Source organism: Branchiostoma belcheri, unplaced genomic scaffold (assembly GCF_001625305.1).
Source record: "Branchiostoma belcheri isolate BF01 breed outbred unplaced genomic scaffold, Haploidv18h27 scaffold5, whole genome shotgun sequence".
Classification (NCBI taxonomy): domain Eukaryota; kingdom Metazoa; phylum Chordata; class Leptocardii; order Amphioxiformes; family Branchiostomatidae; genus Branchiostoma; species Branchiostoma belcheri.
In genome coordinates, this window is record NW_017804131.1 from 3,038,145 (window position 1) to 3,063,940 (window position 25,796).

A 25,796-nucleotide genomic window follows, 5' to 3' on the forward strand; every position below is an offset into this window, starting at 1 on the left:
CACGCCGCCGATACCGGTATGCCCTTGCACTTGACTGATGTCGTCTCTGGGAATATGCCAGCCTGCCAGCGACAGCGCGCTAAACTGTTCAGGGAACAGACACGGGCCGAGCCGGCGATCAGTCATACCGAGAACACGACGCGCACGGCGCCCGAGGCGACACGACGGCAGTGTGGCATGTCCCGGGACCCGGGAGGGTTGACAGGGGGGCACGGATGGCGGAAATGACGAGCAATGCTTGCGTGATCGTCAGAAATGTGAGGCGTTCAATCTGCCGTCGTTCACACGTCCCCCCAGGCAGGCCACGTCACCAGGCCGGGCGACAGGTGACGTATGTCTGCCACCCAGCGACACTGGTGGCGACACTACAAAACAGGACAAGGTAAGCTGCAACAGGAAAATACCCTCATACAGTCAGGTATTGGATTCCAGAAGTGTAGAACGAACTGAAACGCCAAAAACATGTTAGAATTGTGCGTACTTGAAAAGTCAGGTGTATAAAGTCTCACTGTAACTTGGCAAGGCATTTTTACGTTTTCTCAGCAAGGATGTCCTTGTTCTCAGTAATGAACAAAGAATTTCACAACATTGCAGACATAATTGCCATTCTAAGCATTTTTTTTGTCATTAATGCTACGAGTAGATAATAGCTACACTGATATATCTACGTATGCTACTAAAAGAGATCGTTTATCAAATGGTCTGAATAAAGTTTACACAGACGTAGCCACTAGAGGAGTGATTTTAATTCACAAATTGTACTTATTAGAACGTCTATTATGCCCAGCAGGTAACCTAACCGTGTTAAAGGAAGCCCTGTTGGTAAACTACTGTTCCCGAGACACTCAGGGACATGATGGTACTGTGTTCACAATGGACAGGATAATAGTAATTAGTACTTCAACATCCGCGCACAAAGACAGGACACAAGTGGTGTCTGTAAAACACTCCGGTCTTGCAAACAAGCTAAACAGGGGACCAACACGTTTCTTAATCCGGTCTCTTGTAGCGGTAAGCCACAAAAACACTCCAGAACAAGTTTGCAAAGGCTCGAACAGGCCCTCTTCTTCCAGTTGGTTAGGTTTTGGTGACCCGTGTCCGGAACCCATCAGAGTCCAGAACGGTAGAACATGCGTCAAACATAGCTGACAATGCTGGGGAATAACCATGGGTGCTGTACATGTACTAGGCACAGCAAGGACATTACCCCTGTATATACACCGAAAACACTTTTCGTCTAAATGGAACGCAAGCATTCTATATTAACTCGAATTTTCCAATCTCCTTGTTTGTTCAGTAGCTGTTGCCATACAGTGTACCATGTACAATTGTCGTGCAATAAAGTTCTCCGATATAATGTCCTTGGGTACAGCATTCCCAGAGTTTTCGCTCTCGTTTTACACTAGATAATATTTGACAGATGGCGCAAGGAATTTCATAGACAAAGCACGAATTTGTTTTACATTTTGTGTGTTTCGTTGTCTCATAGGTTATACTTTTGCATCGTGTATGATATTACAATTTTTAATATAATATCAAGGGTCGCACGAATCCAACCGTCTAGTGAAACCCGGGACTTACAGGTGTTTTTGAAGAATTGGACAGAATATGGCTAAAACAAACCTGGTCTTCACATCGTATGGTGAATTTGCGTATGAAAGTACAGTACGTGTAATATTCTGGATGAATCGTTCATTCTGTATTACGGTACCGGTATTAATTGATCGTTGAGAAGGCTTACAAATACATTCAGAGAAATACATGAAACATCTAGACTGCCTATGTATTTTATTTTAGTGGCGCTAGTTAACTATATACACTCAGGTTTGCGCGTTCTTTGAAACTTCGACTACATTATACCATATCATGCAGCGGTACTGTGTGGTCATATTTTATTCCAGATTTTTTTTACGGCTCGGAGAACAATATTCTCTGTAAAGTGTTCTTTCAACGTGATGTAGAAAAGCTTGCAGACGCGAGTAGCGCGCACAGCCCATAATTTCCCCGTCCTATCGCGCCCATTCTAACGAGACAGTAATCGCCGTGGTGAAAGACGTGAAAAACGGTTGCGAGCAGCCAGTGGCTGGCGGCGGGCAGATAACTTGCATTAGGCGACCCTCCTGTCACCAACGGCGACAATTGGAGACTTTCCGGGTGCGAGATAGGCGCGATACTCTCGGCGGATGCGTAGTTACTGTCGGGTTAATCGTTACGCTGTTATTTAGCGAGATGATTGTGGGACTGCGGCGGCGGTAGGAGCTGTCACCTGCGGGGTGTGGGGGGTGACGTGACGGATGGTGGTGACGGATTGGAACAGCCGGTGTTGGATGTAAACCTGAGGTGTGCTGATCTCCGTAACTGCCGGGCCGGGGGACGGATATAGCTGTAGTGTTCAGCAGGTGGGAAGGTTCGGTGTGATAGCCCCCGGGATCACACGACGCGCCCGACAACCGTGAAGCGGCGCCCAGAGATCTCTAGAACGGCGAGGGAACTCGGGAAAATCCGGTGGAAATGGATTTCTGCACAAAACGGATTTACTGAGAATGATTTACAAGAAGATTCCCCACTTTTCCATTACGCACAAATTCATTTTTCACGTACAAACACACAACTTACCCTGTCAACGTAACACCGCGACTACGTGACTCAGAATGTCATTTCCTCGGACTCCTAAAGGACAAATTGTATTGACCGAAGCAAAACATATAGTTCCTCCATCACAAATAAAAAAGTTGGAAAAGAAGCAGTAAAGGGTCATTCACCGAAGATCTAACTTATGAAATGGAACTACGATAAAAAGTAGATTGTGGATGTGCATTGTAACCCTAACACTACCAAGGTTTACGAACAAGTCATAACTACTAACGGCGAAGTACTGTACTTAAATAATATGTGTAATAAGGCGGAGGCGACAAACAAGATCGATGTGCACATTCCCACATTTTCTTGAGATAATCAGTCGAAATATGTAAAAAATTGACGCACGAATTCAAGGAAAAAAACAGTTTAACCATTGTTTCGTAGAATTTATTCGCGCTCTGTTGTAGGAGAAACAATTCGATAATGTTTTCTTTCAATATTCATTACTGATACTCGAGAGTCAACAGAGCGATGTAGGCAATATAATAATGGGCGAATTAACGATCGAATCGAGAGTACACATACAAAGAAACGTACAGTGTATTTACTATATACCTCTTGGCGTACACATATCGAATCTGTGGGAAAACTGTTTGCATTCTTTGTCATGGTATCTTTTACCTGTAAGCAATTAGTAGCGAATTACTTTATACACAATATTGCTGCATGCACAGGAAATAAAGAAATTGTAGGATTTGGAGAAAATGAAGAAATGTAAAATACCGTACGTATGTGCCTGTAAGATACAAGAAAACATACAGACACGGACGCATGTTCTCGAAGCAGAGGTTTGGGTTTTGGCTTATTTTGAAACTTTTTTTATCGAGGTTTCTTTTTTGCATTGGAAACCCAACGCATAAAAAATCTCAGAGCAAAAAAAGGAACCCCGATAAAAAAAGCCGAAAAACACGCCAAAAATAAGCCAAAACCCAAACCACTGCTTGGAGAGTAACGGACACAGACACTTCAGTGTTCTTCTGAATGGCGATGCTGACCTATGACCTCAGGTGATTGACAGGTCCTCTGTCATGTCGGGCGTGCGCAGCAGGTGCTTCAGGTGATGACTCCTGCAGATGTGCAGACGGGACATCTTCATTTCCGGACAGAAATATATGGTCACACCTGGAAGTCGTCTTGTCTTATCAAAAACACATGTTATCTTTTGCCTCTGCAAACTAGTAAACATATTTCAAAACATTGTCTTTCTTTTATGCGAACTAGTTTCATGGTTGAAACCCAACAGTCGGAAAACTCTGTTCAAGTGATTACTAGTATTTGCGGTGAATTTGGTACACTTGAAATTTTAGTGCACATTTTAAAAAATGATTTCAATGACATGTTTCATAACTTATATATAGCTGCACTCCCTCTAGACATGTATGAGACATCATCATATCAAGTTAACGGCAGATAGGTATAGTTTAACAATGGAAATATCCTTACTATAATTTTTCGTACATTGTACGGCTTTCCCTATTTCAACATAGGAAGGAATTTCGAATATCGGTCAATGCAGCCGACAAAAATTCCTTTACTCGCAGCTAAAGCATGAATCGACAAAGGCTTTGTCCACAAGAGGGTGGCCGCCTTTAGACGAACAACAAACTGTTTAGCATTTATAGAGTTGAATCAGTGCAGAGTCATTGTCTCCGTCCAGCCATCGTCAACACCACAGGCTGAACATAATTCCATCAAAGTGAGGACATATTGTTCACAGAGACGTGTATTGTGCGCGCTATAATAGGATAAACTCCTTTGCGCGCTCAATACACCTGCATATATTTGGCGGGGCCGATTGAGGGGTTGTGACGTGCCCCTCCCGCCAACATTGTGTGGGTCAGGGGGAAAGATGGATGTCCTGAGAAGATAAAACTGCAGCCTCGCGCCCCGCTGGGCCCGCACTTCGGGGAGGACCGGCGGACAGTATAGCGTTACCGCGCCCTGCTGCGCGCACAATTGGCAAGGAAGCCTTTCCCAAAACGCGCGGAGAAAAGAAACCATTGTCCGCGCCTGACAGGTCCGCTGCTGAAAATGTATGAGCCTTCGTTCCAAGATGGCAAGAGCGCCTTTTTCAGGTTAATCCAGAAAAGATGTTTGTGAGCCGAAATTCAGGTGGTACAAACGCTATTGTTGGCATTTCCTTTTCAAAACGTCGCGTTATCTTAGGTCATACAGCAGTAGCGAGTGTTACGCAAAGAGGATATACATCACTAGAGGAGGTAACAAATATTTTGACTTAGGTGATTCCGATGCAAACAAACAAAACGTATCCTCAAAGTACATAAACAACTCCGGGTCAGATGCTCGCTGTGATGAGTTAAAAAGACATTGACCCAAGGGGGACCCGGTGAGTTGTACAGAAAGCGCCCATTCCTCCGCGGGACGGACGGTTCTTGAGTTCCCCTTTATCAGAAGTCGTAAAGACGGATTTATGGGGCAGTCGGTGTCTCCGCAATCGCTGGAAAAATCAGACAAAACACCGCCCTGGGAGAAATCATATTCCCCAGTAGTGAAGGAGTTTTATTCCCGCTAGAAACGCGGCTGTAAAGAACATAATGGAGAGATTCACCTCTCCGAACAGTGGAGGATGATATTCAAGATGGCTACCGAGATGGCGGGCAGCCTTCTGAAGACTCTCAACAAAACTGTCATCTTTTAAGGTGCCAAGGGGCCCGCCTCCCGTAAGGAAGACCATGAAAAGGAACGGAGCAAAATGCCAAGTCTCGGATTTCTGAGATTGGCCCTCAACACAACAGATGTGGACCTGATGTTGACGTTCCCTTTGACTTGTCTGTGAAGACGAGAATGGCGGGGCTTCTCCCCAAACGAGTTAGGACTGAACGTGCGCTGTCTTGTGTGTTTGATGACGTATGGACAGTGATAACGCATGAAAAGGCTTGTCTGGAAGATGTGCCCGTTATAGAAAACTTGATACCCTCCAACTACATGCCGCTCCAACAATTTGTCAAGTGTAATGGGTACACACATGATGATAGCAGGGCTGGATATGTAGCTTTGGTATTGCTGGCTGGCAAAGCTATGCCATGTACGTTTTCAATATCATCGCGTTTCCAACTCTTTTCCCTGGTACACAAGTCTATGGGGTATGCAATTCTGGTGTCAAGGAGGTCCTTGCTAAAATCAAGGAGGTGCTTGCTAAAATGAAGCATTATACAATTGTACAATAATGTTTCGACGGCCATGAATAGACAATTAATGTATTCCTTCATGAAGCCTGCGTACAAGAGAACTTTCCATCGCAAATAGACAAAAACAACAGAAATCATAGAATACACACCAACTAATCACACCTAAATGCATTAGTATTGTTTCAGAACAAGGTGTTAAAGACGGATCTGACACCATCCGCCGCCAATCGGAAGACATGAAACAAAAGAGCCGGGAATGTGATTCTCCGTTAATCTGATCTATTTCTCCGTGATTATGCTGGTCCGAGAGAGCTCGGAAACCGTACTGTTTGCTTTTCCCAAAGGAACAGGAGCTTGGCGAGAGCACGTTGTTGTAGTGGAGGGGCGAGGGTTCTCAGCGGGGATGGCCGTTTATCATCGTCAGGAGAATCATCTTCACTGCAAACACCTTGTTTATCTAACGTCTTTACTGTCAGGTTATGATGTTACCATATGATCGAGAATATCGACATTATTCTGATCAGGGCTAGGGCGCCAATATTTCCTGCTTTCAAATGCATTATACATATCAATGTACAGTTCTATCATGTATATGTATCATGTAACAAGTTATCTAAAATGGTTTTGAATCTTTTAAATTCCTGAAAGTTTCTGCATAGTAAAAAATTCCTTGATGTAAACATCATTGAGTATACATCTAAATTTTAGAAATTTTCCTCGTATTTTCGATATCGATGATTGCCAAATTGGGACGAAATTCTACATGTCGAAATGACCTGTGCTTTGATTTATATTACTATGTAATAGGTATTGAAAATATCGAGCCTGAATTTTGCTGAAATATCCTGTTGTGAATTCCTTGCATGCAATGGCAGATCTAACTGAAGACATCAGACACTGTAAAACGCTGTTCCCAATCAGACGTCGTTATTCGGTGATTTTCAGAACCGTCGGGGAGTCCCTTCACACGAGATCGAGAAAAAAAACGCGTTTTTTCCGCCGCAGTCCAAAATTTCTCGCCAGGGTCCTGGCGACAATGCAACTAGCTTGGTAAACAGAAAAAGAGGTGGAGCTGCGACTGTGCCCGATTTTTACGCCTGCTGTGACCCCACAGCTTCTAAATCTCCGGAGAAACAGCCCCTCCCCCTGTCACCCCGACCCGCCTGGCAGCTTCCCCTGTCCACGGTGCCGTTCTCAACGGGACACCTAGGCCAAAAATGCCCGCGAAAAACAACCAATGAGAGATTACCATAATGACGTCAGTTTTACTTCTATCCAATCAGATCGTGCGGTTGGCGGAGGGGCGCGGACTAATCAGCATTGTAAATCAGTTGGGGAGAACTTCAGACGGGGTCACTGCTCCCCCGCAGGCACCAAAACAGAGCGGAGCAAAGAACGACTGAGTACACACGTACGTCCCGGGACAACGCCGAAGGACCGTTACTCCACTAGACGACGTGCTGATTCCAAACTTTCCAACCATGAACATGATGACCATGAGACAAGCTGGCGGGCCTGTAGCCACGTTCAGACCTGCATTCCCTTTGGAAGGTGAGTCTGCCTGTGAATGTGTTTCCCCCCTCTCAAGTTTAAGTCTCGTTTATTGATCGTTCGTACGTCAATCAGCACATGCAACATGGGGTCAAATGGTTATCTATCTGGAGATAAAACTAGGAGATAACGGTTACCGTTGAGGAGATATGGTAGATCCTTTGCCTTGTTGTCAGTTTCACTTTAGTGATAGTGTGTCTTCTCTGTTGGATTTTGCAGTTTGGTGGTTCTTAGAGTAGTGCAGGAAGTGTATTCTTCTAGGTTATTGTGTAGAACAATAACCTCACGAGTAAGAGCATGATAGCGAAGGTGCATGTTGACGTATACGCGAGGATTCATAATTTTGAAGATGAGTCTTGTCTGAGAATTATCAGATTATTCTAGGTCTTTAAAATATATCTTCCGAAATTTGTAGTAGGTATTGTTTTGCCGGTGTCCCGCAAACTGATACGGTGTTGTAGCGGAAAATTATCAAATTAGAAGATATAGATTATCTAAGGCGATACACAATTGTTAGTGTTTTGGCGTGGACGCGGTGTGTAAGTGTTAACACGAGCCCAGCACACGAGTGGTGATGTAAAGGTCTTTGTCATGGTGCAGGGCAGGGTCGTGTGAACCAGCTCGGGGGAGTCTTCATCAACGGCCGCCCGCTGCCCAACCACATTCGGCACAAGATCGTGGAGATGGCCGCCGCCGGGATCCGGCCCTGCGTCATCAGCCGCCAGCTCCGCGTGTCGCACGGCTGCGTCTCCAAGATCCTCTGCCGCTACCAGGAGACCGGCTCCATCAAGCCGGGCGCCATCGGCGGCAGCAAGCCGCGCGTCGCTACGCCCGAGGTGGAGAAGAAGATCGAGGACTACAAGCGAGACAACCCCGGCATGTTCAGCTGGGAGATCCGGGACCGGCTGCTGAAGGACGGGATGTGCGACCGCAGCACCGTGCCCTCCGTCTCCTCCATCTCGCGCATTCTCCGCGGAAAGGGCCACAAGATCAGCGACTTGGAGTGCGAGGGAGACGACGATACGAGCATCGACAGCGATCGGAAGCCACACAGCATCGACGGCATCCTGGGAGAAAAGAATGGTGAGTTCACATGTTCACTTCACATCCTCTGAAAAGGCTTGGAATTCGCTGACGCAGAGTCACGACCTCTCTGAAAACACGGATTATGCACTGAATATCACCTATGCAAAAATATGTTTCTGCTTCAAACGAAGTTCTCGTGTACACTACCATCGTTTTAGTCAGTATTGATTTTAGTGGACCGATTCTTGTAGTTTAATATCTTAAATTGATGTTGAATTTGAATACCAGTACTAGTTCTAACACAAGTACTAGTTCTAATTTAGCCTTTCCCTGTAGCAGACTGTTGTATAATTTATCATCATAGTTGAATATGTTCGTGTGTATTATGTTTGTATGTTCCATGTATGTGTGTTCAAATTTGTGAACAGATTCTCTGCTTAATGGTAAACTAATCCTTTTGAGTGAATGATACGTTTTAGTGTTAGTGTTTACACAATTGGTTAACGTGTCTGACCTCCTTTGTAAGATGGTGTTCTTTCGATCTCAAATTATTCTGATCTATTAAACGTCAGTAATATAGAGCGTTGTAAACATGATGGGAAGTCAGCAAAACTTACAATCGTATCCACGTTGTCATCAGTCAACACTCCAGCTCTCTCTGACACTGGTCGATCATATTTCCGCTTAGGTTTGGGTCGCTTGTGGTTCCATGCTGATTCGGGAATGACTAGCATCTTTCCAAACATTTTACTATCATCACAATGACTTACTCGTTACATAGTCTCATAGAACAGTTCATATACATGTTGTGTACGAACACATGGCTTAGTTCACGGTGCCTCATGCCTGGAGTTTTGACACATCTTTAGAGAGGCCTAACCCACAGAAGGCGTTTTGTCTGCCCAGCTGTGAACTTGGCCCTTTTTTCTCACGCACCAGAGGTCACAGAAATGAGGTCATAGAAAATTAGCAGGCATGGGAAAATTCCGGCAGTGATTAATTCTTAATTAGCAGATCTGTGCTGCTTGCGCGCCCTGTTAGCACGCAATTGTTTATTCTGCAGATTCGCGGGTGGACAGTCATATGTCGGGCATTTCAAAACTTCCTCCGCTTGGCAAGCTTAGGATTCACACATGATCTAAGACCGAGTAATGTGTTCCTCGTTTTTGCTAGTAAAAGTTATATGTCGTTACCACCTTAGACTGAAAGATGGACAGACAAAGGTTGTTGGTGTCTTTGTACTCTAAAATGCTAGTAATTTTATACGTCTTCCATGGTTTGCAGAATACCGGTAGAAGAGAAGTCAAACCCCTCAAACATACTAGTAGTTCTATACATATCTCTAGTTTTAGACAATTACCTAGTGTTATTATGTAGAGTTTGAAGGTATTTCGTACCCTGCCTCAATGTTCTTTGTTATTTCCAAATTATTAGCCTTTGGGCAGGAATTTGCAATAAACTTGTCTATATTTTATAGTTATATAGTAACTTTGCCTATCGAACCTGCAATAGATATTGAATACCGTTGTGTTGTCCAAGAAATCGGGTGCCTGGTCGCGTGTTTTAAACAAAGTTGTCGAAACACAGATAAACTGTGTGGCAAATTCAACAAACACCGTCGCCGGCCATGACGAATCAGAACTAGCTGGCTGATGGGTACAAAAGAGGGCCACGCGTACGGACACGTCCCGGAAAACAATACACGGACCCCAGCAAAAACAAAAGCATGTGTACGGCATGGAAATGCTCGATGCCTTTGACCATTGACTGAGATTTGCAAGTTAAAGCTGGTTACATGGGAAAAACGGAATCCCACATTGAGACAATACAACTTGAAGCGAATTACATCATCTCCCAAGTAGATTTCCTACAAAGTCAAAGCCTTTATTCACAATTGAATGCACAAAGCTTGTTGTAAATGCCTTCTTGAAGAATGAATAAAGCTTGACATTCATGTCTTGGCCTCATTTGTGACCAGAGTTCAGCGGAACGGTTACAAGGCAGAGAATTCCTCTACGGGAGTCAAACCACGAGCGGAAATGAGACAACGTAATAGGAATTTCTCCGACGACACGACGAATTCCTGAAAGAGAAACTCTTTTTTGTGACCAATTTTCGATTCCTACCGCAATTCGCAGGCAAGCGTTAATCCTAATTTATAGCTAAAAATGTGTAATTCAGGAAATCAGTACTTAAACAAATGGCGATAATATGAACTGTCAGCGCCGGGGTATTGTAGACTTGGATGATGAATGACCCTTTCAGAAGGTGTGCCTGGCCTCCGATCGCACCTCGGCGATAAGGACCTTGGCCATTGAAGAAGTGTCCAAGTCGTTTACAGCCATTCTCGGCTCTCCGGGTTATCGTGGGAAAAATCCCACCTCGACGCGGCGCGGAGTCGGCAATGATGCATGCACAAAAACCTGTGAAAATTCATCCTCCCCCTCATAGGGGAGCCCGAGTACAAACCCTCGATCTTTCGCTGTGAAGAATATGACAGATCTGCGTGGTACTTGACAACCTTTCTCTACACAGGACGTGCGGTTTTCTCCTGGATTCTTGAGATTTTTGCGTTGTTTTGTCCATGTGTTTTGTGGAGTTTTTTTTTGTGTTGCGTGTATTCATGTTTAGTGGGGGATACTGCATGCTGAGGATTGTCATGGAAATACCTTGTGGGTAGAAGGGCCGCCATATGTTGGCTGTAACCCCAGACCCGGGCGGAAGGAGAGTAGGTCTATAATTTGGGGATTCTCCCTACGATTCTCGACAGTGTCCGCCACCCTTCAATGAAGTCGCGGTAGGTCTGGGGCACGGCACCAGAAATATGCAATCAGAGGGCCGCGGAAGGAGTGAGGAAGCTCGCGGAACTGTCCTCCCGGAGTCGTGACCCGTGCCCCGCGATTGTCCGTGAAAGCGGAGAATATCTGCGGGCTCTGCGGGGGAAAAACGGCGCGTTTCCCGCCCAGCGAGGTGCCTGCTTACCCGCGCCAGTTCACAAAGCTCCCTATTGACGGGAGGAGGCTTCAGATGATGAATATCCAACACTCCGAATAATGACCAAATGAATCAAGATCTCCCGCAAATTGAAGAGATTATTCCAATGCCAGGTTATCGCTGTAACCGGCTTTATGGAATTGTGATAGAATTCGAAAAGCAAGTATTCTTTGTGCGATCCGTGAAAATGGTATAAATAGTTGAATGTGCTTCTAGCAGTACAGTATACTAGATTTTAGACGCGAAATGGGGGCAGTCTATTCGGAAATGAGAGTTAATTGAAACGATTAATTATAATGGCCCCAAATGACCACTTGATGACACAATGAAGTGGACCCAGGCCAATAGAACATGGTGTAAACTCCCACCCCGCTGTATCAGGCTGCTGGCCTAATATATACTACCGAAACGGCACTGGAATCATTGTGTTTTAGTAACTTTTTAAAACAAATCGTTTTTCTCTGAAGCCTATTGGCACAAGTCACTAGTATTTTCACATTCTAATAAGCACGTAGTCTATTATTGTTTATCAAAACAGAAGATTGTGATGATTGGATGGGATCATTCGCTATTTTCACATCCATGGCTGAAAATGTAACATGCGTATTCCCCTATGTAGCCAAGAACTCAAGTTGATTCCATGCAGCATTTATTGAACCTTTTGAAAACCAACTGTTGTATTAGGTAACGGCCTTACGGTTCATTTTTGTCAATCTGAGAACGATAATCACGATATCAGTGATAACACGGCATCTTTACAACTCAAAGTCGACCTATTGAAGTTAAAATCCTCGTGAGAAACCACACATTGTACGAATACGTCTCCCCAGCCTACCACCGCCATAGAAGCCCAGAAGGTCACTGTGTATTAGCCCTACAACAAAGGCCAATATAACTTAGAATTGAATCTGAAATGCCTATTTTGTTCCCCCGGTACTCGACAGAAAAGCAAATTGTCGACACAGTTAGGTTTTTATGTCCGGAGCCATGGTAACAACCGTTATCAAACAACAATCACGGATGTGATTAATGTCATCAAGTATACATCAGATGCTCATATTGCCGTGTTCAGCTGGGCCCTGCTATAGAAAAGGCCCCGTAGTAACATCTGTGCGCGGGGAAGCCGTCCGTTATTATTGCTGGGAAAATTGCTGGTTGAGCGGGCCTGCTCAATGCGGGCCCCACCGCTTGGCAAGAAGGTGTGAAGTACGACAGCGAGTCGCATCTGTTCGTGAACACGCGCGCACATGGTGTACGACACAAACACAAACCGCACTCAACAACGCACTCCCAACATACAACCTACCCAGGGAGGTCTACAGTATTAACTCATATGTAACCCTACTCCAACAAAATATGGCTACACAATATGACACGGATCATACCTACAACCTACTGCACGGTGAAGGGAACTCAAGACAAATTGATTGTTCCAGGTTATGGTTTTGACAAGAGTTTTGAAGGGAAGCAGTTGGTCAAGGGGCGCTAATATGAAAGCACGAGGCATATGAACCGTTTTGTGTTGAGGAGAGTTGGCGTGGGTCGCCAGGGAGTTTCATATAATCCGACTGGGCTTGTTAGCGAGATTATATATGCGCGCACTTGTCGGAATGTCATATGTAGGTCGTGCAGGTACATCGTATTTCAAGCTGAGCACTTGCATGGTGTTCTGGACGATTGCATACACAGTGGTCGCTGATTATACCTCCGTATCCGCGGAGATTATAACACATACTATATACAAACACTGACTCCGTGAATGTAGGCATTCTGTATAACTATAAAAACGGCTTCTGGACACAGGTCATTACAGGCATCATTATAATTCTAAGCATCTATTTTTTAAAGCTGTTATTAAAATAGTAGATTGAAATAAGGAAATGTATGTCCATTCGGTGAACTCACTAAGAATTATTAGATTTAGAGTCGGAATTCTACCTTGTATTAATTTCATATCAATTGTATGAAAATGTATAGATACCGCATGTTCTTTTTCTAAAATTTCTTCAATCAGTGTTTCCTCATGTTGGGATGTCGGAAGTTACAAACTGTTGTTTACGTTTCGTCCCTACCCTGACAGCAGGGGACAATCAACAAACTCATAACCAGGGGAAATAACCAATCGGATCCGCTCTCTCGCAGTGTTTGGGTTTCGCGGATCGCTCTTGAAGTACTAATTCGGGAAAGGCCGTGGCGAATGTATTTGCGATATTCTATGTTTTGTATACCCAAACAGGCAATGACTCTACATTTTTCTATAAACAGTAGTCAGTAGAAAATAGAAATTGGTGAAAAATAGTAGTTATAGTTAACAGTGGTTCTGCATGGTCGCGAAGCAAATATATTATGTCCCAATGTCGTGGAAACGTGCAACATGTATTTCAAGACTATCATAATTAAAAATAGCCATTAGAATTAATAGTAATGCAAATACAGCATGTCAAAAGAGAATTTTAGAATAGAAACGAATTTATGGTGGTGTTATGGCAGTATAAATGGCAGTATACTAGCTCTCCAAGTGATGTGCGAGAATATCTACAAAAACTATTGCTTCAAGGTATGATAAAGGTTAACGTTGTTTTTCGGATTCCTGTAATGAAATATTCCACGGGACAGTTCTCCACAAAACTGAACATCCTGCGATTGTTGGTATACACCGTAGATACCTGTAACGAAAACGTTGTTGTTTTATATCAGGACCGGGAGACAGTTCCGACTGCGACTCCGAGCCCGACCTGCCGCTGAAGAGGAAGCAGCGCCGCAGCCGCACCACCTTCACTCCGGAGCAGCTGGAGGAGCTGGAGAAGGCGTTCGAGCGCACTCACTACCCGGACATCTACACACGGGAGGAGCTGGCACAGAGGACCAAGCTGACGGAGGCCAGGGTGCAGGTCAGAGTCTGCAGTTATCTCTGCTAGCTAAGTTATCTAACCTAACACTTACTAACCCTAACCCCAACACCAACACTAACATTAACACTACCCGGACATCTACACACGGGAGGAGCTGGCATAGAGGACCAAGCTGACGGAGGCCAGGGTACAGGTCAGAGTCTTATAAATCTAACCCTAACACTTTCCGGACAGCTATAGTTCATTTGTCTCAAATTTGGAAGTCTGGTCAGGTTGTTGTTATAAAACTAATATTTTCAATAGAAATATTATAATCGAGAAGAAAGTTCAGAAGACATTTCAGAACTTCAGTATGCCTTGCCTTCATACACAAAATGCGTTCTATATTACTGGTAGTTTTTGTGGAGTAAGAAGGGACAGGGATCATGAGGTGAAACCAATCCCGAGTATTTCCGCCACGTCTGCTTTCACACTTGTGCCCAGTTAAGCTAAGGTCCCAATTACGCCGGTGCCCGTCGGGGATGTAGCCCCGGCTGGCCCCTGCCGGGTTCAGGAGTCGGGCGGGCATCGGCTGTCGTGGTCACAATTAAAAGTTTCCTTCAGTAGCATTTTGTTAAAAATTTGGTCGGTCTCCGGCAGGCACCCGGCAGGTACCCAGCAGATTCTCTGACGACGTCTTGTATTGACCTATACGTAATGCAGAATTCACGTATTTGTTGTGATCATTTGATCTGTGAGGTCACACATTTTACCCGGGTTTACGACGTACACACCTTTATTCTGTTCATCTGGTCTGTGACGTAAGATATGTGTCCCGGTGGAATGCCGGCAACCGGAGGGGTACCTCTCGGTGTTCTCACGATGAGGTCACGGCGTCTTTTTGTCAGCGGGGCCCGGGTAGAATTTAACTCAGAATTAAATTCTTATCGGGGCCCCGACGGGCCAAAAAATAGCCCGGTAGCCGCAGGGTGCCCCGCGGGGCCACGTCGGGGTCCCGCCCGAAAGTGGTAAAAAACAGCCCGGGAACTACCCGCCAGGGCCCCTTTTCCCAATTGGGACCTTAGCTTTAGCAGGTGTGAATACTGCTGACTGACAATGATGATATCAGACTCGGAAAACATACACTGACAGCGATACTCTCATGGGAGAATAACACAGTACCGTACCTTCTTACACACCTGTACAGACACACAGATGTTAGTCTTCCTCACTAGCTAACAAAAGCTAACAACCACACAACTTCTATGCAAGGGTCTCTAAGACAATTATTACGATATCATAGCATATCTAGACATCTACTTTCTTGTGTGATTTTTTTTGCGTTCTGCTGTAGACATTTAAAAACAGTTTTTCGATATGCACGTTCTGTACTGGTTGTATCATTCTGTGGTAAAATCGATCAGTCTTTTGCTTAGTTCAGCAAGTTTCTTTCACATGGCCCAAAAATACTGAGATCTCTGGAGAGTTGTGGGTCTCTGTGGAAGAGGGACACGGGGGTCAGTGCGGTCAGCAGAGTGACCCCACGGCTCAGGGGACTGACAGTCTCAGGCCTGTCGGACACCCGGACTGATACAGACCTGGCAGGGAACACTGACCTCTTGTACGTCCCCACAGAGGCAGTGAAATGGAGACAGTGAATCGCAGGTCCCCCAGGTTGACATCTGTGCCTTTATGGATCGGTCTCCCGCCGGCCGCAGGAAATGGGGGCTGCGGTGAAAGATGTGGTGGGCGGACAGGTAGAAATCCTCGCTTCCGCACGGCAGTCATTCCGCCCTCAAATTTTCTCCATCGAGAAGAAAAGCCGGCACAGCACACTTGAACCCGAAATACTTGTATTCAGTAGTGACACAACCCCGAGGTCTAGAGTACTTCTTAAGCGGAAATTCTGATTCCTTAAGCGTTAGCTGTGTTTTGAGCAAAATCTTTCGCCAGATGCCGTATGAAAGTCAGAAAATAGAAGCTAGTAGGTACCCAGGGTAGGTACCAAGGTGGGCAGGGCTACTTGTGATGAAGCTGATCTTAAAGTCAACTGTTGCCATAAGTTTTCACCATGGTTGTCTTGAAGAAAACAAACACTGTATCGTAGGAGGTTGTCCGTGGAGACCATCAGGGATGATGAGGGTACATCTCTGTCTGTAGAGGAAACCACGGAGGATCTGACCTGTTAGCACGTGAGGAGACCCCCTCTGCTTTTCAATTTATTTTGGCGTGAAGTGCATCTCTCAGCGCGCCCGACCACACGGATTCTCCCCGTTCCCACTCATCCGAACCCGCCAAGGAACACTTACCGAAAAGTGGTGGAATTCACAGGGTCAAGAGGCTGGGATGAGACGTCTGGAAAATTCATTCCATGTGTAGTTCCCATCCCGTACGGTACCCGATCCCGGGCCGGGGCTGGGACTGGGGAGGGGCAGGCTTCACGGGCCCATCATTCTCAGGAAGAGTCGAGGCGTGGAAAAATGCTGCCCTTTGTTCGAACACATGGGCTCTCAAACCAGATCCATATTGAGCACACTACCTCGTCGTGAAACATCGCCTGTTCCCACATCACCCGTACGTCAAAGCCATGACAGTTCGTCTCTCATCCCAGCCAACATTGGCACGGGCATTGCATGGCAAACAACCCTATATGCTTTCTGTCAAATCAAATCATATATAGGCCAATCGTAATTGAGTTAAACAAGAACATAGCTCGTAATTGTCAACAATGTCTGAAAGTTGTCTCGTACTTGTGTTGTATACGTACTTGGCCTGTACGGGCTAATACTACTTGACTGGGCAGAACTAACGTGGTTAGTGAGAAATGCTACTGGAAGCAGGCATCAGTTTCCCGCTATCATGTATGATGTAACGAACCATGGAGATTTCGTTAAGATAGGAACTCGAGTAGTCAGGAAAATAATTCCTGTACACATGTAATTCTCGCTAAGTGTCAAACATTAACAACTGCAGGATTTACATAAAGTAATGCAGGAAATGCCTTCGATGATCGGAAATAACAGACGCGGAGAAATTTCTCGTTTCGGTGCGTCTGCTTTGATCGCGCCGTGCTTGTATCAATAAGTTCTTGATGAAGAAGATGATGAGGTCGTTATTTTGGTCATAACAAACCGGCGCAAATTCGGTCTCACAGGGAAGCACACGCGTGGTTAACCCTTACATGCCGTATTTCCCAGCGGATCTTTATTTTTCCTTTTCATGGCTCAGTCAAGAGAAAAGCACCGATGCAACAAATACCTATATTTATACCTATTCACCGCTAATCCTTGCATAAATCCGATATGATTACAGAGAGATCCTCCGCTATCCTTACAAACATTGGTCCACATGGGTGATTCGGGATAAGTTGTTTCAACACAAAGCAATTGACCCGTTCGCCCCGGGCCCCTTTAGCACTTAACTAAAGACAAACGGGCATGTCTGTCTGGTGCGGCTGTGTTCCATAGCGGAGCTATGTGGGGACATGGTGGACACCTGTTTTCATGATAAGAAAGGGACATAAAATAGACTAGAGAGTAAATCATGCAGTAGGGTGGAACATAACTGCTGGTTAGCCAAGGCGACTTTTCCTCCACATGTCGCGTCTGTTGGAGTGTTTCCAACGCCGAAACGTTTGATACCACATACGTATACTATATATACATACCGCTGATTTTAGGCGCTAAGCCGACCTCAAATCGTGCATTGTGTTTCTGTTAGAGTCTAGTGAGGGGAAAATAGAATTACTGTAAAACTCTGGGGTTCTGTGATTCTTGATGTATGTAGTATGTACTCTCCACAATCAGCAAATATACACTGAAATCTACCTCAATCTACAGTGTTAAAGAAGCTGAACTGTCAAACATCTGCACAGATTTATATCTTTGGAACCAGAATGTAACCGTTCCTTGTCCGGCTTCCAACCTTGCTGACTAAGATTGCTGAGGATGCACGTCATATCATGACCTCTTCTTCACCCAAGAATGACAGAACTCAAGAGTCCAGACGTTAGTAGTTATGGTGTGTGATGTCTCCATCTGTGCAGGTGTGGTTCAGTAACCGGCGGGCCCGCTGGAGGAAGCAGCAGGGGGCCCAGCAGATCCCGTCCTTCATGCCGCTGGGTTATCCCGCTCCTGCCGCCGGGACGCCGACCTACATGCCTGTCCCCGAGCCTGCTTACCCGACCAACGCACCAGGTACCACCCCTTCTCTCCAGCCAATCCCAGTATTGAAATGAAATGCATGTTACGTACTCTGAGCGGTTCTGAACATGAAGAGTAAACAAATTTTATCGTATGAAACTTAGGTTGATGGAGATCATCCTTTTGATTTTCTGAGTGAAGAGAAACCATGTAATTTATCTTCTCTCTAGTTCATCCCAGTACTGAAATGAAATGCAAAGCATGTGTTACTTACAGCGGTTCTGCACATGAATGGCCCCATGAATAGTAGACAAATTTTATGACCCTTAGATTGATGGAGATCATTATTTTGATATTCTGACTGAGGGAAGAGGTATTGTATCTTCTCTCTAGTTCATCCCGGAATAAAATGCGAAGTACGGTCTATGTACAAGTTCTCTGCCCTACATACGAAGAGTTGACAATTTTATTGGTTTGAAACTCAGTGTGATGGAGGGGATTTTCTTACCAGTAGGATAGGATCTGTTCGTCTAGCATTTATTCTGTGTGAGAAAAACTAGTGTGTCTTTCCACCAGTCACAGGGATCATGGCACGGCAGCAGCGTCGCTGGAAGAAGGCCGTGGGAGAGAGAACTTTATCCTTTTACACCGACAAATGTGTTACGATCCCAATTTTCTGTCTTATTACTTACAGATTCGGCAACCCTGCACAGACCACAGCCTCTGCCCCCTACCAGCATTCATCAGAGCGGGGCTGCAGACACGGCCAGCATGTACGGCACTGCCAGCAAACCCTACCAGTACCCGTTCTCTGACTCCTACCTGTCCACAGCCTCCACCGGTCTGTCTGTCAGCAGTGGCATGTCCACTGGGGTAAGTTCTCTTCAACAGTTGACCTCCTCTTCTTTTCCCATGATATACTGCACCAGCAAACTGCTCAATGCTCACCCTACAAACTACTACGTGATGCAAAATGTTGAAATTGTGTTGTTTTGCAAATTGCAAAAGCATACACGGAAAAGTGACGATGTTGAAAAAAGGTAGCTTTCTATTGAGGCAATATTGTTTTATCACATTTTAATTTTGATAATAATTCATAACATATATTGTACACTCATGCCCTATCGGGCTAGGTGCATGCATACATTTCCTACAAATACTGAAGTAGAAGTAACCTACACGCATTGACAGAACTTCTGAATGGGATGTATCTAAAGCTTGCGTATCTACAGCTACTCTAATAAATAGGTTCAGCTTTATTAACCGTATTTTCCTTCTTTATTTTGTGCTGTATATGTAGCTGGTGAACGGACTGGGTAGCATGAGCAGTCAGCAGGTGGACCCGTACCCTGTGCACTGCGCCCCGGCCAGCAGCAGCACGTCTCCCGCCACCTCCCTCCCGTCCAGCGACTGTTACAGCAGCACTACAGCCGCCGACACCTACTCATACAACACCGCACAGACATACTGCACCGCGCCTGCGCACAGCTTCTCGTCAACTGCGCATGCCTACAGCATGGACGGCTCCTGGGTACAAGGTGAGAAACAGTTGCCACATTTCGCTGTCAACTAGGAAAAGAGGAAAGATGAACCTTTTTCAATTATAACTTTTAGGGCCTGATGGCTACTCTCCAAGCAGAGGTTGATGGTGGAAGATCGTTTGCTTTTTATACATGGCCCGCTTTTTTTGTCGCTACATTGGTGGTGGTAGCGACAAAAAAGGGCCATATATAAAAGGCAAACGACCTTCCACCATCAACCTCTGCTTGGAGAGTACGGATGGCTACATTTTTTGACAGACATTATCAATAATCCTGCTGTATAAATAAATGTACTTGTTTTTTTTATTTATTTATTTGTCATTGCGTCTGCCATATGCACACTGGTGCATTGGGCCGCACAAAACTTAGTAGTAGAATATTACTTTGTGGAAATTGTGTGCATCAGAGTCAAAACGTAATGCTACGGTCCACAGTCCACAATATGCTGTTTTGTTGTTGGATGGTTCTAGCAATATTCAGATGTCTTTCAACACGCTGTTTCCAATACCAGGCGGGATTTGTTGGGCTATTTGTACCATAGACTGGTTAAAATGTTCCACTTATCGACGCGAGCCATCAGATTACGTTACAAATTTCATCACACGGTACATGTTATAGATGAGGTCCCATGTTCCCGTGTAAGGGAGATCTTCCTCTCAGGAGAACTGAAGTTCATAGGCCAGACGTCTCCTCTGTTGGGGTCAGGACCACTTAATCTTTTTAAGAGCCCGTGCCGTAATGCAGGGTGAGAGGCGTTAGGCCACAGCAAGTAAATTTTATGGACGACATCCTCCGCAGACTCCAAATCTAATGCGATAGGGCGAAAAAAACAAGGCGGGCCAAATAGACCAAGATTTCTGTATTTTCAAATTTTGAAATCATAAACTTTGTTAAACAAGATTTTTTTTATGCAGCGGCAACATCACATATAAAGGAATGACATACTACACTGCAACAAAGAAAAAGTAAAAGACAAAACTTTAAATCAGAGCCTTGTCTTGTCTCCTCTCTTCATATTTATCTGCCATCCACGTTCCGGCATGGCAACAGACATACATATTTACCCATTTTCGGTATGTTGTCCACTGTCAAAGGACAATAAAATTTCATGGTTTTTTTTCTCCAAAATCAGGCGAAAATCAATGTGCGCGTTGATGTCATCCGTAAGAATAACTTGCTGTGGCCTTACCGCGGAGTTGTACAAACAGGTGGGCGCGGTTACTGTTTCAATGAAAACATCGGGCCGGTCCCGCGGTGCCCCCGCCAGATTGGAAAGTAGTCCGGCAGGAATTAACCACCGATTTGTCATTCATAGAACACGGATTAGCTCAACGTGGCGGAAGGATCCACAAGGATATACAGTTACCCACCCTATTTCATGAACCATTGAGTCACGGACAATGCCCAATTAATTTGGGGCAATTCGCGATAAATTGGTAACGCAAATGGTTATTTGCGAGGTATTTTCGACAGAGAAGGCTGTAGTATCAAGAATTCACATTGGGAAGGCAATACTAGAATAAGGAATAGTATAAGTAAAAGTATATACTTTTAACAAAAGGAACATAATTTTTTAATTGCATGAATGGCCGGCATATGGAATGAAAACACTTCATATAAACCCGTTCAAGTTCTTACACTAAGGTACAGTTTGCAAATGCATAGACAAAATACACTCCGCTTTTAGAAATAGATTTTTCACAATCACAACTGTACATCTACGCACATGCGTTCTGGAAATGTCATATTCAAATGTACCCTATCCAGTCGCAGCCCTCGCGAGAGATATGTGATGAACAAAGTAAGTAATTTTCTCAGTCCCTACTCCCTCTGGACCGTCCATTTGAGAATAACATACGAGTAGTACAAGCCTGTTCTGAGATAGATTTTACAGCTGAGGAAATATGTATTCAAGTTAATTTTCTACGGCAAAACATTCTGTCGATTGTAGAACGTCCTAAACTATGGAAATATGTCCGTACTTGTAGAAGTGTAGCCTGGATGCCAGACCCAAAGCACACTGGACACAAAATAGATATTTTGTGTCCAGTGTGCTTTGGGTCTGGCATCCAGGCTAGTAGAAGTGTTGATCGTAGTTCCTGTTTTGGGACCTTGTGACTTTGTACAGGGAAGGAGACAGGTGCACATCAACACAGTACTTTGATCACCGACTATCATATAGAACTGTGTAAGGAGATACTCTCAGGAGTATAGCCAGGGTTAGCAATGTTTGCACACACTGTCCTATGCTGAGTTATCAGGAAATTATCGTCTCACAAAGAAAACGTCCAGAGGAGCATGAAGGCTTTCATTTGTTTGTTTTCTTTTCTCCGAGACTTGTTATTTTGTGTTTCATCGCAAGGATAACCGCGTAAGTGTTGAAAGGAGGCTGCGATGGCAATGTTTTCGTACCGCACTGTTTTTTGTGAGGCTAGTAGTAGTGATTTTCATATCCCAGAGGAAAGGAGAAGAAACGAAACTGTCTCTGGAAGATTGATGCAGCCTCTGGTCGGCCCGAAGCGTCAGAACGTGTTACACAGTGAGCAGGCGGTTGTCGGAGTCCCTCACAAGTGCCGGAAGTAGTTCTCGTTCCCAATAGTCATTACTCAACCCTTCGCTATTCCTTATCGTGCCCAGATCTAAACTGTGGCTGTACAGATATCGTTCCTCTGGGACTCCCTTATTGAATGTTTTAGGCGCTGCCTGTAAAGCGTTAGCAGAAGTGGTGTTACTCTTGGTGCAGTTGAGTACTTCGCCACATGTACAGTACTGCGAGACGAGACCCGGGCACCTTCACAAAAGGAGGCTTTGAAAGAAAAAGCAATCAAAAGTTCATCAAGCTACATCGCACGCACGTGTTGAACTCAAGAGCAAAAGGCGATGATAAACTATCCTGGTCCTTTTGGCTTTCCTCTCCTAAATTTAAGTGAACAACAGGCGTTTAAATCGCTACAGACCCTTGCATTCTTGCTGTTGTTAACAGTTAATTCAGCTAGCTGTACCCGCACTGTGTATAAAATATACAAATGCATATGATGGTGACGTCTGAATAATTTCAATAAAGACGTTATTGACCGAAAGGAAACGTGTCCTGTCATTCTTTCACAAGCGAGGACTTACACCCAAACCCAGGCCCTCTGACAAGAATAGATAGTATATTAGATACGTGCATTCCTTGTGTGGTTCGTTGTGCCTTTGCTGTATAGATTTCCCCTGATATACTCAAAGTCTGTGTTCTTTTATTTTTGTCCAGGCACCAACAGCACGGACTTCAACAGCAACAGTCTGGGCATCGCGGCCCTTCGGCAGAAGTCTCGGGAACATTCGGCAGCACTCGGGCTCATCCAGGTGGCGGGCGGAGCCATGGCGCAAGCGTACTGAAGACCTCCACATCATCATCATCTTCACCACTCGTCTGAAACAAGCCACGTACCAAAACTTCACGACATTTACTGTACGAAATGGAGGGGAATAAATTCCCTCCTGACGTGATATGCCTAGTGCGAATTGATTGTATGTTTGTGTGTTATTCCGATTTATCTCGCTCATTTCCGATCAACACGCTTAGTGTAGAAGTGCTTCTCCGATTTTACACGGAAGTTGTTAATGAAATGACGACTACTTTGAGAAGAGATGAGGTGGAAAATCATCATTAATACCAGTGACACACTCTTACCATGGTGTATTTTGTAGATAATGATGATAAATTAGTGCTTATAATTCCTACAGTAATCAAACGTGGAAACAGCCCGACATGAAAGCTGTTCATACACCAAAGGATGTATTTTACACCCACTGATAAATTACTGTTATTACGAGTCATAAACCATTTAGAAAAGGAATAAGGCAATTGCTTAAACTGTATCTAAATGAAGAACGTTTCTATCCAACATTCAAAGAAATTGGTGCGAAAATAAACGCAAAACTCGATAGCCGCAATGATGAAATTATATAACTTGTTATTAGTAAATACTATATTTTATTGTCTTGCAGCTAGGTTAAAGTAATTTTGCTTAGAAAACAGTGACATATGTACACACGTAACACCACCCGTTGACAATAGCTTCGCCAAAGAAAGTAAAAGTCCTTAAATATGCAGTTCAAGCAGAGTCAAATGCGTGATAAAAAGGAGTAATACTGTAGGCCAGTCCCAGAAAGGTAAAGTTCAATCACTCGTAATAGTTTTTGACGGCGCCGTTGATAGAAAAATGCATCACTGTCATAACTGGTGAGATAGCATTGTGTGCAGGACGCTATATATGTATGAGGAGAAGAAACTCATACGGTTGGCAGTAATCCGTCGGGCAGATATGCTTTATGACAGATAAGAGGGATTAGGTTGGGAAAAGGGTGCTAGGCACTTCATTAATACGGCATTTCAGTCCCGCGGAGCAGGCACATTTCGCTATAGCACACGGCAGACTTATATCTATTGCCGCTGAAACTGCGCCAGGAAGCGATAACCTCTGTTCCCTCTGTACGCCGGGAGTGTCATGTGCCATTTATTTGTACATAATCGTGAGTAAGCCCCATATCATCACATTAAATGGCGGTTATCAGCCACACACAGGGGCCAACCGCGCCATCCTGCAATCCATCAACTTCTTGGTAACCATGGCGACGAACGTCAGATGATAGGCGGAGAGGAAGTTCAGAAGAATGGTTCAATACGCAAGATATTTGACCTTGCCAGATTACAACGGAGGTCAAAGCATTTAAATGTGATGAAGGGAATTGTGTGATCTAAACTATGGAACATTTGCCCGTGGTGGAATATGGGAGTTTCATGGAGTTCTCGGCAGTTTATTTCCGGTTTGGAAGACTGCATTCAGCGGGTCATTTCTTGTGCGTATAGATATCATCATCCATTATACGTTTGTCACCTGTATGATGAATCACCTGTTAACTTAACGCACAGAACCCCAACCGTTGAAATTAGAATGATAAAAAAAAAAAAAAACTTACATACGGCAGAACCAAACTAATGTACCAGTAATTCGTTTTGAGACGAAATCGGCAAGATATTTGCTGTGAAAGGTTTAGCGTCTTGTCTTCTCTTGCTTGTTTTATATAGCTATGTGAGTGATATCTAAATATATGTAAACGCTGTTCGTATTCGCCGTTGGAAATTCAATTCTAAGACTATATAATACGCTCTCTCAAATCCACTGTCTTCTGTGTGCTATATATATATAAGGCCAAGTTTTAGACTGTAAATAGCTACGTAGAAACCCATTGGCGGGAACAATGGTTTTATATGTAGAGCATAGTGCGTGTTAGTCGCTACATGTAACTGTTTATTGTTCAAAATGAATTTAACTTTCTTTATTTTTTTGTCTTATTTTTTGCTTATTTTGTACCTTCTTTGTAGTTCTTTGTGTTTCTGTCAACATTTCACTTTTATTAGATTTATGACTATTACGTTGACATGGACCAACTGACGAAAGTATACTTGTTGAAGTGTATTTTTGTTGCTATAAGTTATAAGGCTGGTAAAGGGACCTAAAGAAAACCACTTGTATTGAAAGAAGAAAGTGATAGTAAGCATAGCTTTGTTCGATGTTTTCGTACTGTTCTTGTACATAGTGTAAGTAGACAAAAACAACGTTTTCCTATAACAAGATCTTGCATGCCAAATGTTGCAAAAATGTTGTATGCTAATCAAATCAAAATAAAAGTTTTACCGAAACAGTTATGATTTGGCTCATTTTCTTCATTGTGGTAACGACGTGCAAAGGTTCACATGATATGAAACCCGTTGAGTGTGTGTACGTGTGTTGGTCTCTCTGAGTGTGAGATAAAATGTCTCAGTGTGAGTGCCCGTGTGAGTGTGAGTGTGGGCTTTCACGATATGTGTGTGCGTGTGTGTGTGTGTGTGTGTGTGTGTGTGTGTGTGTGTGTGTGTGTGTGTGTAGTAGTACG

The 25,796-nt window shown here is 44.3% G+C and overlaps 1 protein-coding gene across 2 annotated transcripts; it reads left to right on the forward strand.

The window, feature by feature from the left end:
- The first annotated feature begins 53 nt into the window (after window positions 1-53).
- On the forward strand, window positions 54-25,202 carry LOC109479772 (paired box protein Pax-7-like). 2 transcript variants are annotated; one of them, XM_019781771.1, is made up of 8 exons: window positions 54-382; window positions 7,073-7,340; window positions 7,941-8,423; window positions 14,058-14,251; window positions 18,237-18,387; window positions 19,028-19,206; window positions 19,634-19,871; window positions 23,128-25,202. In XM_019781771.1, exons 2-8 carry the CDS (start codon window positions 7,271-7,273, stop codon window positions 23,253-23,255), a joined length of 1,443 nt encoding a protein of 480 aa, XP_019637330.1. In that variant the 5' UTR covers window positions 54-382; window positions 7,073-7,270; the 3' UTR covers window positions 23,256-25,202. The 2 variants fall into 2 exon arrangements, with proteins under 2 accessions (XP_019637330.1, XP_019637329.1); XM_019781770.1 differs by lacking the exon at window positions 54-382 and having other exon boundaries at window positions 7,051-7,340.
- The last annotated feature ends 594 nt before the right edge of the window (window positions 25,203-25,796 follow it).

Bases quoted from the DNA above. Each gene is read 5' to 3' on its own strand.
- LOC109479772 (XM_019781771.1), top strand. From the start codon at position 7,271: ATGAACATGATGACCATGAGACAAGCTGGCGGGCCTGTAGCCACGTTC. The intron at 8,424-14,057 runs GTGAGTTCACAT...GTTTTATATCAG, and splicing joins CATCCTGGGAGAAAAGAATG to GACCGGGAGACAGTTCCGAC. The intron at 19,872-23,127 runs GTGAGAAACAGT...ATTTTTGTCCAG, and splicing joins GGACGGCTCCTGGGTACAAG to GCACCAACAGCACGGACTTC.